Below are 16,309 nucleotides of genomic sequence, written 5' to 3'. Positions count from 1 at the left end.
CAAATCGGCCGAATTATGCCCCGCCTTTCCTGAGCAGGAAGTTCCGCTCGGGAAGGGGCGTGTCCCTATCATAGATCACATTTTTTGGCAGGGAAAAAAGTAGTGATGGACCGAATCTGGCGAACTTCAGATTCGGCAAAGTTCGGCAAAGGCCGAAGTTTTGCAGGAAAGTTCGGCAAAGATTCGGCAAAATTTCGGCAAATGTCTGCGCACGCGCGAGAACGCGACTACACTCTCTCTAGGCAACCCTAACGTGACGGAGCCAACGGAGCCTTCACTGATCAGTGGGAGCCTTGGATTGCAAATGGACGCCGTGCAGTCGTGCGGTTACCAGCGTGCAGTGTAGTACAACCAGCGGTTACGGCGCGGTGTGGGGTAGGGAACACGGTAACTGTGCGTTTGTGAGCGAGTGTGGTTCTCTTTAATATTTTCTGCCTCAAGAATAGAAGATCGAGCAGTAATTTACGCAGTCCACTGCGCAAGTGGCAAATGATACGGTGCATCCTGAAACATTGAGACATTGGCCGACAATTACTTTAAAGCACTCCTCGCAATTATAACGATTCTGTTTTTGGTTCACAAGTATTGTTTATGCGAAAACAGAATAATATTGCTTTTTCAATTTGTGTTATTTCGCGATTTTCATATATCTGCGTAAAACTAAACACAGAACTATAATGCTCGACGTTGCACATCCGACATTCACTCTCCCTATCTTCCGAAACATTTGTGTGTCCTAACACCAGAAACAGGCATATTAAAGGTTAAAAACGAGACATTGCGAATATGGGACGCACACTTTCATGCAAAGCTGACGTCAAGTGACTCAAATCGGGGACCATGCATATTTACAATATTATTTATCTCTCTTCTAGTGAAGGCTCATCAGCCGTTGCATTCGTTTTCGCGCACAAAACGGTGACTCCCAGAGAAAGCAAGAACGCAGCGTTATTGCCTTCATTTTAGCAGTGTACACACACATGGAGGCTTGCGCTGATGATGCCTCAAAACCGAAACTCTTGTAGCGTGATTCATGACTGCGCCACGCTCGCTTCTACCCAACCTCGTTGTCACGCCGCCCCTGCAAGGAGTCACTAAAATTCCCAGTAAACACACGAAAACGACACCGATACAATTATCTTGCAGAATATCACCTTATTTAGTAAACATGTTGCACATAAAACCTTTTTTTCGCCAGAAAAAACGAAATATCAACAAGTCTGGTAACAATGTATTTTTGCCGAATCTTTGCCGAATCTTTAAAAAAGTTCGGCAAAAGTTTGGCTTTGCCGAATCCCAAGATTCGGCACCGAACTTTCGATTCAGCAAAATTTTGGCCCATCACTAGAAAGAAGCGTCTTGTGACCATAATTTTTTAATTTTTAGGACGCTAATACCCGTGCCACACGGGCAACTTGAATGCCATTTACATTGAATGACATTTGAACGATCGGCCATTCAGCGCGCGACACTTTGAGCGTGGGGCGTTCCATGCGCGACAGATCGCGAGCCGATTCGTCGATCACACGAATGTCATTTGCTGTAAATGGCATTCGAGTTGCCTGTGTGGCACGGGTATTAGAGCCCGTAGAATGAGTTATCACCAAGAAAAAACAATCTCAGAAACTTCTTCAGTGCACCTTTAAGTGTAGCCTTTATGCAGACAATGGTGTTTTATTTATTAAAGGCCAAAATTCTGAGATTTAAAGCGAGGCGAAATTTGTTCTCGCAAACCTGCATTCGTGGACACAAGTTAGTGGCCCAAAAATAAATACAGACAAAACTAAATGTATGCTCTTAGGCCATAGAATTGTAGAATTTCATTGCCTTTGAATATTATTGTGAACTGATCCCATTTAGAGGCAGCTAAATCCGTGAAAGTTCTTGGTTTCATTTTTACCGAGTCACTTTCTTGAACTGAACACATTGAGTATAACACGACTAAATCCGATTAAACATAGGCCCAGAACGCATGTAAAACGTTTTATACCGGACAAGGCACATAGCCAGGATTTTGTGTCGGGGGAGGTGGGGCCTTGCCCATGACAAAGGTCATAGATTGGGAAGGGTGGAGAATTTTAGTGCAAAAAATGCTATCAATTGAAGTCCTGTAGCTCAAAGAAAACTAGTTGTGAAGTAATTGCATTACTTTCTAAAAGTTATCTGCAAATGTAAAGAATTACTTTTTGCACAGTAGCAATTTTAATAGTAATTATTTACTTTTGGGGCGAAGTAATTGTATTTTAAATACTTTTACGAAGTAATTTACCCAAGTATGACGGGTACTTCTCATAGCGAAAGGTACTTTTCAATGAAAAGCAGTTTTAAAAGCCAACCAACAAGCAGGGAGGAGGGTTTGTTTTGATTTCTTCTTTCCACCCAAAAGAGAAGGAGAGCCCTTCTCTCGGCGGAGGTTACCTTCCAGACCTGCCCCTCGAGAGAGGGGGAAGAGCGTGAGGAGGAATGGAGCGAAGGACATTCGGAAAAAGTCTTCTCCCCGGCAGAAGGTGCTCCGCGCTTTAAGTAAACATGATGTGTATTGACTTTCACTATGCTTGTTCAAAACACTTGTTTTTCTTTTGTGACAGATGCAGACGATTACCTGGAGCGTGCTGAAAGGATACTGAAGGCAGCCACACCTTTCCAGACCCTCTGCATTGCCCAGGCAGAGGACATCAGTTTTGATGGAAATGACGCCGTGATGCTGGATGAGCCAGGCACTGGTACAGAAAGGTAATTTCTTGGTGTGGTCCCTGCCTTGGAAGCAGATGTGAGAGCTCATGCACTCGGAGAGGAGAACGACTTTTCTCCTTTCTGGGATGGAAAGGCGAAATCGACAAGCAGTTCCTTTTTTTCTGCTTGTTCATCAGTCTGTGACGTCTCATTCTGGAGGCCCACAGCATAAGGAATACTTTTGGGCTATGCCCCGTTGCGCAGGAAAGCACTTCCAGGTAGTGTTTGGTATGTGCTTGAACATTATTTATTTACACGCAAAAGTACCAGGAGTGCCAGTGCGAGGCCCGGCTCCATTTCGCCCACCTGGCATTCCTCTTGCACACGCAGTCACACATGTGGACCATGAAGAGGCTTATGTGCCTGGTCTGCACCAAATATTGTCTCGGCACTCTGTGGGATGGAGTAGAATCGCTTATTATCTGTGTTCCTTGCACCCTAATGTAACCTGTCGGAGCTTTCACAGTACGCTTTTGTGTGAAAACCGCTCACGTGCAAGCAGTCATGGGCACGTTACCAGTAAAAAGTAAGTGTTACAGTTACAGTTACCTATGGGTAAAAAGTAACTGTTACAGTTACAGTTACTGGTTTCAAGAAGTAACGTGTTACAGTTACAGTTACTGCAAAAACAGTAACGTCGTTACTTTCTCGTTACACAACGAAAATTGGACACAAGAAATCCCAAGCCAAAACAATAATATTTTAGTTGTTACACTATAGTGAAAGAAAGGTAAACTGAAATATTAGAAAAATTTAAACCCAAAGGGTGTTTCTTTTTTTTTTTTTTTGCATCATTTGCCATTTCAGCATTTAGATGTGCATAATTTATTTGCAATAATTGTTATAACCTAGAATCAACCGTTTTTTCAAAATTGTCATCGGCACGCATCAGTGAACGTTTTGGTTTATATTTCACTCCGAACGAATGAGGACAGAGATAGTCACATAATTACCTTATGGAATATACGTGGAAGCAGGCCTAAACATAGCAGGTAATACAGCTTCGAAAGAATAAAGGGGGAAAGGAGACAATTAACTTCTGGTGCTTTACGAGTGTACAGTGACCACCCCGGCGTCTATGTCCGAAACGCCAACTGTAGAAGTCGTGTTCAATCAAGCAGCATTGAAGAGAGCAAATAAGTTAAACAAGCGCCGGCTTTCTGCACAATATGGGGACGGCTTCCTTGGAAACTAATAGGGAGGAGGAAACGGCGTACGGCTGGGTGTAAAAACGACAGCACGGACACAGCCCAGACGGAATACTCGGAGACATATCACACGACCACCGACACCCGCAGATGGTCCCCACGAAAGAAGAGTGAGCCAAAGTCGGTGAAACAGACATTGTTTGCCGCCCCTACCACCGCAGGTGCCGCTTCCTTTATCTCTCAGTTTCGTGCTGACTCGTCCTTCGTCCATTCTCGGTCGTGGGCTAAACCAGGCAATGTTTTGTTTGTTTAATGTGTGACCACGCTTCTCTTTATTATTTTTTTTTGTCATCGAGGAGCTTGAAGAAAAATACTTCAAGATGGAAATTTTTTCATGTCCGCGGCAGTGGGTTCTAATTTATATGGTAAAAAAAGTAACTGTAACGGCCTAAACAGTTACAGTTACCCAATAAAAAGTAACAGTGCTACAGTTAAAAGTTACCAGTATTAAAGAGTAACGTGTTACAGGCAAAAGTTACCGGAAAAAGTAACTAGTTACCAGTAACGCATTACTAGTAAATAGTTTCTGCCCAAGACTGCGTGCAAGTAAGTTTCTTGGTCTTGCCCAACATCTTTAGCAGCCAAGCGGTCAGCATCAACGAGGGTCTGGACCTGCTAGACGAGCCACAACCAGACGGACCACATGACGAGCCACTGGAACAGGAGCCACAAGGCATGCCACGGGAGCCAGAGGAGCTAGAAGACGTGAAACAAGAGCCTCCACAAGACTGTAGCTCACGAGAACCCTCCCCACTAGAACATCTCCGAGGAGAACACTCCCCACAGCATTACCCCCCAAAAAAGCAGCCTCCAAAGTGCCAGTTTCGACACAAGAAACGTGACAAAATGGTATGTATATAGGAACCTTCAAGATATTAGCGCTCACGTTTCACAAACTAGTCCCTAATCTACACCAGGGGCACGCGTTAGCAAGGCTTCAACGGCCTACACACACCAGCAGCAAGATTGTGGCTCCCAGAGGCCCTACTTGGGAACCTGTATAGGGTCCAGGACATCTGTTATTGTGTGCCCCTTGCTCATTGCATGTGCAGAGACTTCTCTATTGCTTAAAATGAGCGCCAAAGGGACGGGGACGGTTGAAGACTACAACACGGGGCGCACTCACAACTGAAAGTTTATTAGAAAACACACATACTGAATTCCTAAATAAAACCATGTCACTTCCAGCGTCCTCACTCTTCTAATTATAGAATTTCTTTATCTAACAAAGCCACAGAAGGCTCGCTGATGCACTTATCAGTCCCTCTCGTTTTGATGATGAACGCTTTGTGGATTTCTCTGCTTGTTTTTTCGCTGTATCGTCCCAAGATGGTTGTGTTTGACAACAATGGGGTGCACGGGCGTCAATCACAATGCACAGCCAAATGCCCTGACGGCATCTGTTTGATAGTTTTCGCGTGCTCTCTTGCATGATCCTTTATGCAGCGGCCTGTTTGCCCTACGTAAGAGCTCCGCTGCATAAATGATTGTGCGAGAGAGCACGCGGCAATTATCAAACAGACGGCGTCAGGGCATTTGGCTGTGCATTGTGATCGATGCCCGTGCAGCCCGTTGTTGTCAAACACAACCATTTTGGGATGACACTGTGAAAAAAACAAGCAGAGAAATTCACGAAGCGTTCATCATCAAGACAAGAGAGGCTGATAAGTGCATCAGCGAGCCTTCTGTGGCTTTGTTAGATAATGAACTTTTATATTTAGAAAAAGAAAGTGGACGCTGGAAGTGACATGGTTTCATTTAGGTATTTAAGTCTCTGTGTTTTCTAATAAACTTTCAGTTCATTAGAGTCGTCATCTTTTTCAATTGTCCCCGTCCCTTTGGTGCTCATTTCCAGTCACAAACCAACTAGCCAAATTATAAACATTTTGTCTTTATTGCCTTGTCCGCACCAGAGGAATTGTTTGTGTATGAGTGGGCCAACTTGAGGGCATGGCGACATAGCTGTCACCATGAAGAACTCTGCGACAGCAATGGTTGCAGTTAGCGAACTTTACTACTGCAGGCCACCCCCTGTGCCTGGGCATGCAGCTTTGGAACATAACTTATCAACCTCTTTTCTCAGAAACCTTGGTTGCACAGAAGCACCACCTAAAGGTTGTTCTGATTGATGATAGCTATATCAGTTAAATAAATTTGTAGTTTACTTTCGTGCTGCACGCTGTTGGTGCAGCAATTGAAAAATTTAATCAAAACTTAAATAAAATATTTGCTGCTAGTTGTGGTCAGAAGACTGTGGGATGCCTGACGCAGCAGCGTAAAAGCTGAAACATGTCGTCTTACCGGAAGCTGGGCGGCTTCAGCTCCATTTACGACAATAAAGTGAGCGGAGTGCGCTCTGTCAGTGTGCGCTGGAAGTGAGATGTGGTCATTTCATTTAGATGGAGCGTGAACTTTGAGTGATGGAGTGCACTCGAGAGCCTTAACGTAAAGCGCCTAACAAAAGGGAGGTACTATGTCATAATGTCGCAGACATGAGTGATACTGTAGAGCTTCTAATGTTTGCAAGCCACTCATTTTTGCGACCCTTACGAATGAGAAAATTCACTAAGTTTAAAGGCCAACCTAAAACGGTTCTGTATCTTCAAAAAAACATTTGAGTCGTCCTTATGTAGTTTGAAGGATCACGAATACTAAATTTGTTTTTAGATCGGATGCCCGGAGTAGTTTAAAACCATTTTGAAAGTAGTGCTGAAGCCCTGCCCTCACGCGGCATAACAGCATGAGGGTGAAATTTTTGTGGGGGAGCAGCGTCACGACAAGGGATCCTTGGAATCTCCGCAAGCTTACCTGATTGGTCAACAAAGTATTTGTTGTTCGCCATTTGCTGCGAATGTTAGCTCCCCTGCTGGGTGTGATGGATGCAAGGTTAGTACAGCTACCACTGCTCGTAAAAGTTTTAGCGAAGTTTGGACATTCATGAAAGGTTGCGGCAGGAACTAGGCATCTCTAACAAACGATGTGCTGTTTGGCGAGAAAAGAATGGGCTACACTGGATGACGCTGTGCATGTGTGGAGCGCCGGATCGCCGCACTGTTCGCGGCTTGCCTTGTCGTCTGCTCGGTCGGTGCCGCTGAAGTCGCTTTTACTTCCAAACAAGATTTCTGAACTTGCATAAGGTTTAGAAACTAATGGAAATGTTTTAATAACACATGTATATAATGTTCACAGTTTCCATGTAAGCAAGCATCCAGTAAGTAAACAAAATGTGATGTTTTTTATATTCGTTGCGTTCGCAAGCGCTTGCCACTACTTGCTACTAGCAATCGAGAGATGGCGCTCGAGCTTCGCTTTCCAGCTGAAAGCTCTTGACGTGACGTCCCGCACCCAGCAAATGTTTATCATAGTTCTTCGCATTCATTGATGTTTTCGGAGGAAAAGGTGTTCATATTTGAATTCACAGGATACAAATGTGCTAGAGTTTACCTCTAAATCATTATTTTCTAAAACCTCTTTAGCTTCTCTTTAAAGGGCAGCTCCTAGTTTGGTTATTTCCAACAGTACATGTGTTTGAACGGCAGGAATGAACTCTGCCAAAACACACGTTAATTTCACTAAAAAGTATTTGTTGAGTTTTTAATTAAAATTGAAGTTTACATCAAAATTGAAACCATTCTGCAACTCGAGGCGGCCACCGTTTTAAATAGCTGGGGCCATGACGTCTCATATTGTGTTCAGGGTAGCTAGAATGCAGGCAGAAGTGGTGCTCCAGGTGCTATCGCATTGAGTGAGATTACACTGGTTTAGGAGAGTATAGAGGCGATTTAGATTTGTTCGCGGTCTCGAGGATGAAACTTTAGAAGTCTTGCTGCTCGCTTATGACGTCCAGTGTCGCCACCGCAAAAAAGACTGGCAGAATGCTATGCTGGGAGCTCCTGGCGTACAGTACGCGACGTCGCAACCCCAGCCATACAAGATAGCGGCCACCTTGAGTTCAGTGTTGCCTGTAGAGCAGTGGTGGGGACATGAGTGTATCAGTTTCAAAAATAATTTTCTCTCTAAAAAGTGCATCTTTTGGTGAGTTATTTTATACACATGCTCATTGGATAATAGATGGTGCAACTTAATAGAAATCGGCAATTTCAGAAACTTTGGCGGAGCTGCCCTTTAAGAGCACACAAAAATTCCGGTCTGTAAAGGCTCGCATTCCGTCCTCTAAGATTCATAAAATTTAGTGGCCGTGAATATGTCTCTTGTGCCTGATTCGCGAAAAAATTGGGGCCGTAAAAATGAAGGGTTTGACACTACTTCGTATTATTACAGGTTGTGGAACTTGCGGCGGGATCTGAAATTTTTCTCCCCAAATTGAGTCTCGCAGCAGTGAAACGATCCAAGACTGCCACCAGTATGGCACGGGCGCTGTTGACCACCATTTTTACGAAAGAGGCGCTCCTTACCTGCTCCATGAGGGGACACGGTACACATGGGCTCTTCAGAAATCAAGATTTCACCCGTCCGGCTCTCGACCAGAGAGGAGTCGACGCCATTATAGGTTGATATTCTTAAGTGGTTTTAATACTATTCATAGCTGGTGCCATTTTAGAGTAATTGAACTGGCACACTTTGGCATGTAGGCCATTGGGAGTAGCCAGATTATAACTTTTTATTTATTAAATTGTGTAATTATGTTGACATTTGAAAGTGAAAACAGCGCAAAAATTTGACGAAGGACGAGGAAAAGAAGTGCACCAAAGCGAGTGGCTCACAAGTATAACGTGCCAGTGGTGTTTTCAGCACCCTAGAAGTTGTCATGACTGTGCTCCGTTGTTAACCGAGGGAGTGTCAGCGATTTCCATCGTGAAGTTAATCACCGCACTCTTTTTGTCCCATGCGAACTACGGGGTGTGTATCAGATCCCCTTCACATGTGGTAGGGTGTACAGTGGACAAACAGGGAGGTGCGTGAACATGAGGGCAAGGGAGCATTCCCTTTCTCTTTGTTCCTCCCCGACTGGCCACTTGGCGGTACATTGCAGTAGGTGCGGCTGCGTGCCTTTACTCAATGACTTGACGATTCTGGCGCGTAATAAAACTAAAAGCACCATAGTGATTGAAGAGGCCTTTTTCATTTTATCAAAAGGGGAAGGGAAATGCTACAGTTATGATCCTAAACCCACTGATTTTGATCAATGAAGAAATTGAATTTGGCGACACTATTAAGACTTTGGGCGTTTGGTTTACAAATAGTATGTCTTAAAATAAGCATGTTGATTATCTTTCGTCTAAACTGTCAAAAACAGTGGGGTTGCTAACCAAGTTTAAATCATTGTTACCTCGTTGTGCTAAGCTCCAACTTAACAATGCTTTGGTATATTGCCAACTTAATTGTCATCTAGTTTGGGAAAATACAACAAAAACAAATATAAATAAACTACATATTTTACAAAAGAAAGCTGTGCGTGCTATTGCCAATGTTTCGTACTATGATCATACTGAACACTTGTTCTCATTGTTTAAAATAAAAACCAATTTTAAATATTTACAGGTTCCGACCACTTGTGGTCTACAAGAAGTCTATGCAGTTTAAAAATAAAGTTTTGAGGAATTATGTAACCTAGTCCTTTTCACTTCCTCATATCAACTCAGCCCTAAAGAAAAATGGTTTGTTTCACCATCACATACATTATATTGTAACCACACGCTAAATTACCAATTAACTACTTTATTAAATGAATTATTTTTGAAAAGTGTTGATATTCATGCAATGACGCTTGCAGAGGTACGAGCATTATTTTAGGGTTGTTTTCTTAGGTACGGCTAAGGCATACGGGTCACCGTACCATTGTATACCACAATGAATGTATTAATTTCATTTTTTCTCTTGTTTTTGTTTGATCTGTGGTCTGTACATTTAAAATAGTGTCCTTTCTCTCAATGCAGCTATTTTGTTTGTTTCTGAAATTGCTTAGGAATCGCCTGCTGTAAAGGGGGCCAGCACCTCCGTCAAGCTGCTGCTGCAGCTTTTTGTCTAGTTCCCCCGTTTTCAGTGATGAAACAAAATAAAGATTTATTATTATTATTATTATTATTATTATTATTATTATTATTATTATTATTATTATGTGTAAGCGCACCGTTGGTGCACTTGGGGGATGACGAAGTCCTTTTTTATTAAGGGTAATCGCAGGCATGTTTGAAAGAGATGTCGTAGTAGAAGTCTTGTCTATTGGGTTGTATTTTTGTGTCTTGATTAAACAGGGCTTTGTCTGTGCGCTTCTTTTACTCGTTCTTTGTCAAATGTTTGCGCTGTTTTCACTTTTGAAGATGTTCAACCAACTCGCCCTACTTACTGCCTTGCAGGCATTTGCTTTGCTGAATTTCAGATAGGTGAGCCTTTTAATTTTACTAATGAAATTCTACGAGGTTCTGCTTAATTATAAAACTAGTAAAATTTCCTAGGAATGCTGCCTAGGTGGTGCCAACAGGTCAAGTGCTCGCATGCTTTCACTGGTCCTTACCAGGAGGTGCTCTTGGAATTAAAGTTACATTTTCTTTTGTTTCTTCTTCCATAAAGGCTTCTGTGCAAATGTATACCACTGCATAGAATGTTCTTGCCATGCATAAGAAAATGTGAACAGAGGTGGACATAATATATAATCCTGGTTGTTTCAGAGTTCACAATGAAGAACAGCTCACCAAGCATGGGTGCAGACCCAGTGAAGCTGATTAAGAGCCTTGGCACTCGCTTGAGCGAGCTCAGGGCGCAAGCGCAGAAGCAAGGTACATTGTTTGGCTATATAGATTACCAGTGATGTGATTGCTGCGCCAATTGCGCCAAACTGCGCCAAGGGGCTAACCCTGCTACATCTTGCTACATTTCGCCAAAATATGGGTAGTCTGCACCAAGCCTGCACCAAAGGACCAGTTTAGGTCGCCTTTCAAAACCGAAACTAAACTGAGTACTGTAACTGAGCAGGCGTGTGTTATGATGTACAAGCGGCCGCCTGACACAAAGTACCATGCATCAATTGTCCATCGGTCTTCCATGGTTTCTCCGGCGTATCGCGTTTCGCGCTCTCGTCTTGTGGGTCTCGTCTCTAGTCTTTTTTTTTATATTTTCAGCCATAGACGCGGATGTGTGCAGACACTTTGACGATAGCGTGCCGGGTACCAGCCATGCCGTCGTGCTGTGAAACGAAACCATGTTTTTGCAGGGCAAGAGTTATTTTGTTAGCTGAAGCAACGGCCGGTGGGAAAACTATATTTGGTCACTGCCTTTCAGTCACCGTAGTTGCGCGACGTCAAATGTTGCCGTCCCCACATCATCGCAAATATGGTACTTTCTAAACTGTTACATAAGGACCGCCACATGTTCATCAACATTCCTGTTCTTGTTTAAAATATACGTTACTACAAAAATCCATCTTTAATTCAAAGACTGCTCTGTCAAAGTAATGATTATCTAGATTCCTCTCGGTGGGCCTTCTTTCGAGAGAGACCTCGGTACGTGAAAAATCTGCCGTGAAAGAAAGTTGGTGAAGGGTAGTGAGCTAAAGCAAAGAAGGCAATGTCTGCACGCTGAACCCGCATAGCGCGCTTGTGTTCTTGGAGCAGAGCGCTCCAAGAACATTTTGAGGCTGGTTCGCAATGTCTTGCATCGATGCACTCAGGTTCTTTATTTTTTGTGTTTAGCTTGTACCTTGTTTGCCGGCCTGGCAAGCACGCGCCACTAGACTGTTTTTGTCGCATGCTCGAAAGTTGTACAATTTTGGGGATAAGTTAGTGACGGAATTGAGGGGCATGGTTTCGGTTCCGATCGGACAGCCGTTGTCTGCGCTCGCGCGACGAAGCATGCCCAAGAGCAAGCCTGCCGAAGTTTGCCTCACAAGCATGCGAACATGACTGCGTGACTGAGGCACCAGCTGGGACGCTTGCAATTCATTGTTTTACGTTTGCTTACTTTTGACGAAAAGCTGGCACGTCGGGAACCAGTAAAACGGTGGCAAGCGGTTTTTCGAAATTGCTTGGCAATGCCTACAGCACTGTACACTTGTGGGATGTTTGAGCGGTAAAAACAGAAGCAGCGAGTTCCATCACAACACGTCACATCAGAACACAATACAGCACAAAGTGCCCTTCGTTTGTACAGCACTTAAAACAAATATTTTTATTTTCCTAAAAATATCTGCTCCAAAATCCACTTTTGCTGCTCCGAAACACTGTTTTGGTTGCTCCAGAACGTGTGCCAGAATGGCTTAAGCCAAACACATCACTGGATTACCTTTAATTTTATAACCACTATTAGTAAAAGAATTAGAATGCTTCTCTGCCTATGTGTTCCTAGCAGCACCAATATGTGCTGTGCTATATAGTGTATTACAAAATACCCCCTCCCCAAAAGGAAGGCAGCTGCCGTGAGAATGGGCACTGGGCTAGTTCTTGTTGCGCTACTGGAAGACTTGTTAGTTTAAGTGCGGTATGCGTTCAAACCAACAATGTAAAGGGGCTTAGAGCAATAAACCAGCAGCTGAAGGTGATCCCCCCCCCCCCCCCCCCCCCTGCCAACAGCCATGCATATTTTTTTCTTAACTCCTCGTACATCGATTCACCAAATGCATGAAACTGGCCAAGCGATGGCAGCACCCATAGTGTGTCGGAGTGGTCCAGGGTAGAGCCACTGAATGTTTCCAGAGCAGCAAAACTACCAAAATTTGTTTCAAAATGACGTCGTGGCACTCCAGTCAGGCCTCAACCATAATCGTGAGCATGACGGCCCTTTGCCATGACTGGCTATGCCACGACGGTGTTTGGGCACATTCTTTTCATCAAGCTTTTTTTTTTCTCTTCATCAATTAAAAAAGATTGCACTGCTCACCTGCAACTTCACCTCTAAGTCCTCATTAAAGTTATTTTTCTTTGTTCTAGGTCATTGCACGCCTTTAGTCTCTCTCGCCTTGGGAATCACCCAAATCCAGAAGTAGGCCCCTCTAGGTCAAGCGATAAGTTTTACATACATTTTTGTTTTTCTGGTCTATTTGTTTTACGTCAATACTGACGACTTCCGTTATGTCGCCACCGATACCCGTCAGTCAGAACGCCTCAGCATAGTTCAAGCTATGCTCAATACTTGCAGTAAGTGGGCGCCATTGAGAACATTCCGTGGCTCTAGCTCAGCGACGGCCAAGCTGTGGCTCGTGAGCCACATGTGGCTCTTTCTTGTGCTAAAGTGCGGCCCTTATGATAACAATATCATTATGACCAAAAACTGAGCTTGTTTATGCAAGAATGCCCTTGAGCAACAAGCAAAAGGACGTAAAGTTATTGTAATTAAAGCCGTGGTTTGGGTCTTCATTGTGAAAAAAAAAAATAAAATCCACGATCAGAAAGGTTCGCAAATCAGAGATACGTGACCTGGATCTTAAATTTCGATAGCTTATTTGCTGCCTTTCCATATGGCAAGTGGAGACAGCGTGGTATTTATGCTCAATTTAGCCCGAAATATTCTGTCAAAGATCGAGGTACTAAAGGAAATGCTGAGCTACACATGCAGTTGAAAGACCTGTGAATTATATATAGTGGCTTACCTTGGTCTCGTCTATTTTTCTTTTCTGATGAAAGCAGTTCGCAGGCACCAATTAGTTTAGTGAAACTAGAGCACTGTAAAACCATGCTGCTTTTATTAAGGTAAGCTGTGTCATAGCTTTTATGAAGCTATGGTGCAGCGTGTATCTACAATATAATTCAGATACATGTGGAGAGCGACAATAGTCCTGCCATATGTGTCAGTGTTGTAATCATTCCAATTGAACGGCTCTCTGATAATTTTGCTTGCAACTCCTCGGCAATATGAGTCTAGCCACCTCTACCAAATGCGGAAGCACAGAGTGTTGCCATCTTTTTGTTGTTGTCATCACATAGGTAGTAAAGTCACATTATGAGTAGACAACAGAGTGTACTACATGGTGGCGGTTTGTAGTGTGTGTGTGCGTTGGGGGAAAGAGTGTCATTTCCGGCTAAGGAACAGAATTTCAGTTGTTTGTTGACTCCTTCTACGTCGCTGATTCAAATGAACAATGTGTAAATTGTTCAGCACCAACAAGGTGTGGGTTAAAATCTAGCTTAAAGAACAATGTTTTGTAATACATTATTAAAACTAACAATCAAAACAGCATGCTAAATTATTCACAATCGGAAAGCAAATGTTGGGCAGTGGTGGTTTATCTTTAAAGGGATGTGGAACAAAAATTTTGATTTTACAAAAGAAGGCCGGAGCGAAAGGCAAGACGCTACAGACCCCATAACGTCACTCATGCAGCGATATTTCGAACAGATGGCCATATTTTTGGAAAAGGAGGACGCGACTGAACGAAGCCGACGAGGCCGACAAGACGTGCCACGTCGCGATTCTCGTTCGCTCTCTTCGCTTCGTCCCCTCAAGGAGGAGAAAAGCCAGGCCGTTTTCTCTCACTCTCAACTGCTCTGAGAGAAGGCTACGTGACATTCTTTGCTCAGTCACGCATTTCTTTTCTAACAATGTTGGGGAATGTCGCAATACAAGTGGCGTTTTGCGGTTCGTAGCATCTCGTTGAGCGCTTCCGCTGCCTTATTTTCTGAAATTCAAATTTTGGTTCAGCATTTTCTTAAAGTAGTGCAAGCCAGTATGACCACTTTCTCAGCCAATCAAGTAAAAGCTATGTCAGCACGTATTGTTTCCTTTCTCTGGTTTACCAGAGAAAATGATTCCTTGGTGTAGAAGCAGCGTTCTGAAAATTTACTGCAAATGAAACCAGCACACATGGCATGTGAATTCGATGCCTGTGCTCAACAAAATTCTAAGCAAATTTTGCATGTGACCTCTCATATCCAACATTTTTTAGGTAGTAGTAGTCGGTATGGCTCATTTTGTCTTGAGCTGTTCATGCTGTCTGCAGCGTTATCTGAAATACTTTTATAAAAATGTTTGCCTCATATATCTCCTAATGAAATTTAGCCAAAAGTCATAAGTCAGATGAACTGGTATATGTTCATGATAGATGCCAGAGACAAGGAACTGATAATCCATCTGATTATTTGGATCCCTGAGATCTCCTTCATTATACAAAGTTTGGTGGCTTTATAAAAACTTACAGTGCAAAGAAACACAAACACACCGAGTAAGACGCAAATAAACAAGGACAGCACTGTCCTTGCTTGCTTGTGTCTCAATATGTGTTTCCTTCTTTTTGTGCTCTAAGTTTGTATAATGCGTCACCAACTCGCCTAAGCTTCCATCCTATCAACATTTGGTGGCTTTACAAAAAAGATTATTTGCTCCATGCAGGCCATGCTTAACACCATCAGAAATGTCACAAGGATGTCATGAAGACAAGAAAAGTGGAGCCTTTTTTATGCTTATACACTGAAAATGTGTAAGGTGTTTGAGAGAAAAAGAGGACATGTTTTCTTACTCCAAAAATAAACTACTACACATTAGAGTGAGCTCATACTTTGTCAGAAGGTAACGCTAGTGGTTGTGCCTAAATGTGAGTGTTTTAGAGCTTAGTATTATCCTCTTCATAAGTTCAAAGCTACTTTAAGGAATTGTCAGTGAGAAAATAAGCCAGTTTCTGGCATTGGACTATATTTGTCTCCATGTACTTGTGACTCTTACAGCATGTTGTTCCGACTACTGGCGTCACCTTTCGTTGGAGTTTGAGCTCGCCTGTCGTCAGAAAACATAAGTTACTTTCCTCGCATCCTCTCAGTACTACTTCAGGTGCTTCGTGTTTACCATTGTCATTTAACATTTTGTATGTGTTGTATACACTTACCGAAAAGTGTTTGATTATATTTGTTCATAGTTTTTGTTTCACACGTCACAGTGGTTATATGTCTTGCAAGTGTACCGAAAGTGTGCTCCGTGCTTTCAGGTGTCACCACGAGCTCTCGGAAAATTATAAATGAGACGAGGGGCACGTCATTTTTTAGTAAACGCAAGGTTTGGCAGACAAACTTGCCCACCATATTGAGATAGTGTTTGTCACTCATAATTTACTCATTCTTTTCATCAGGTGCCATGCGATAGGCAGGAAAGGAAGCTGTTGCGCATGTCCAGTGCACAGGCTGCAAATACACATGGAGGTCCAGATGCCACATGGGAGCTTGAAGGTATACCGTGAAAGTGGCTATTTGACATATCGGCGACAATGTACTGCAGAGGTGCACGATTGTGATGCATTCTGTCTATTGATCGATGTTTCCAGAAATAAACTTGCCGTCAAATACCGGGCAAGCGCCCACTCTAGATTAAGAGATAATCGCGAAAAAATGGAGGATGAGCGCTTGTCCGGTCATCAATTTTACATATCAATGTACTGTGCATATTTTCTCAGATCTTACAAATTTGAGAATGGGCGCTTAGTGTGGTATGGG

The 16,309-nt window shown here is 43.2% G+C and overlaps 1 protein-coding gene across 6 annotated transcripts in view; it reads left to right on the top strand.

The window, feature by feature from the left end:
• Positions 1-16,309, top strand: part of LOC8039680 — a 42,896-nt gene extending 26,587 nt beyond the window's left edge. For 3 of the 6 annotated variants that reach the window (XM_042293758.1, XM_042293760.1, XM_042293759.1), the window contains exons 9-13: positions 2,589-2,733; positions 4,520-4,790; positions 8,223-8,451; positions 10,571-10,678; positions 12,824-14,759. In XM_042293758.1, coding sequence (XP_042149692.1) covers positions 2,589-2,733; positions 4,520-4,790; positions 8,223-8,451; positions 10,571-10,678; positions 12,824-12,879 — 809 coding nt within the window. In that variant the 3' untranslated portion in view covers positions 12,880-14,759. The other 3 variants (XM_042293762.1, XM_042293763.1, XM_042293761.1) reach the window with 3 other exon arrangements.

Source organism: Ixodes scapularis, unplaced genomic scaffold, assembly GCF_016920785.2.
Source record: "Ixodes scapularis isolate PalLabHiFi unplaced genomic scaffold, ASM1692078v2 PGA_scaffold4__175_contigs__length_147842914, whole genome shotgun sequence".
Lineage (NCBI taxonomy): Eukaryota > Metazoa > Arthropoda > Arachnida > Ixodida > Ixodidae > Ixodes > Ixodes scapularis.
The sequence above is the reverse complement of the archived record's forward strand: the minus strand, read 5'-3'. Positions and strand labels throughout refer to the sequence as shown.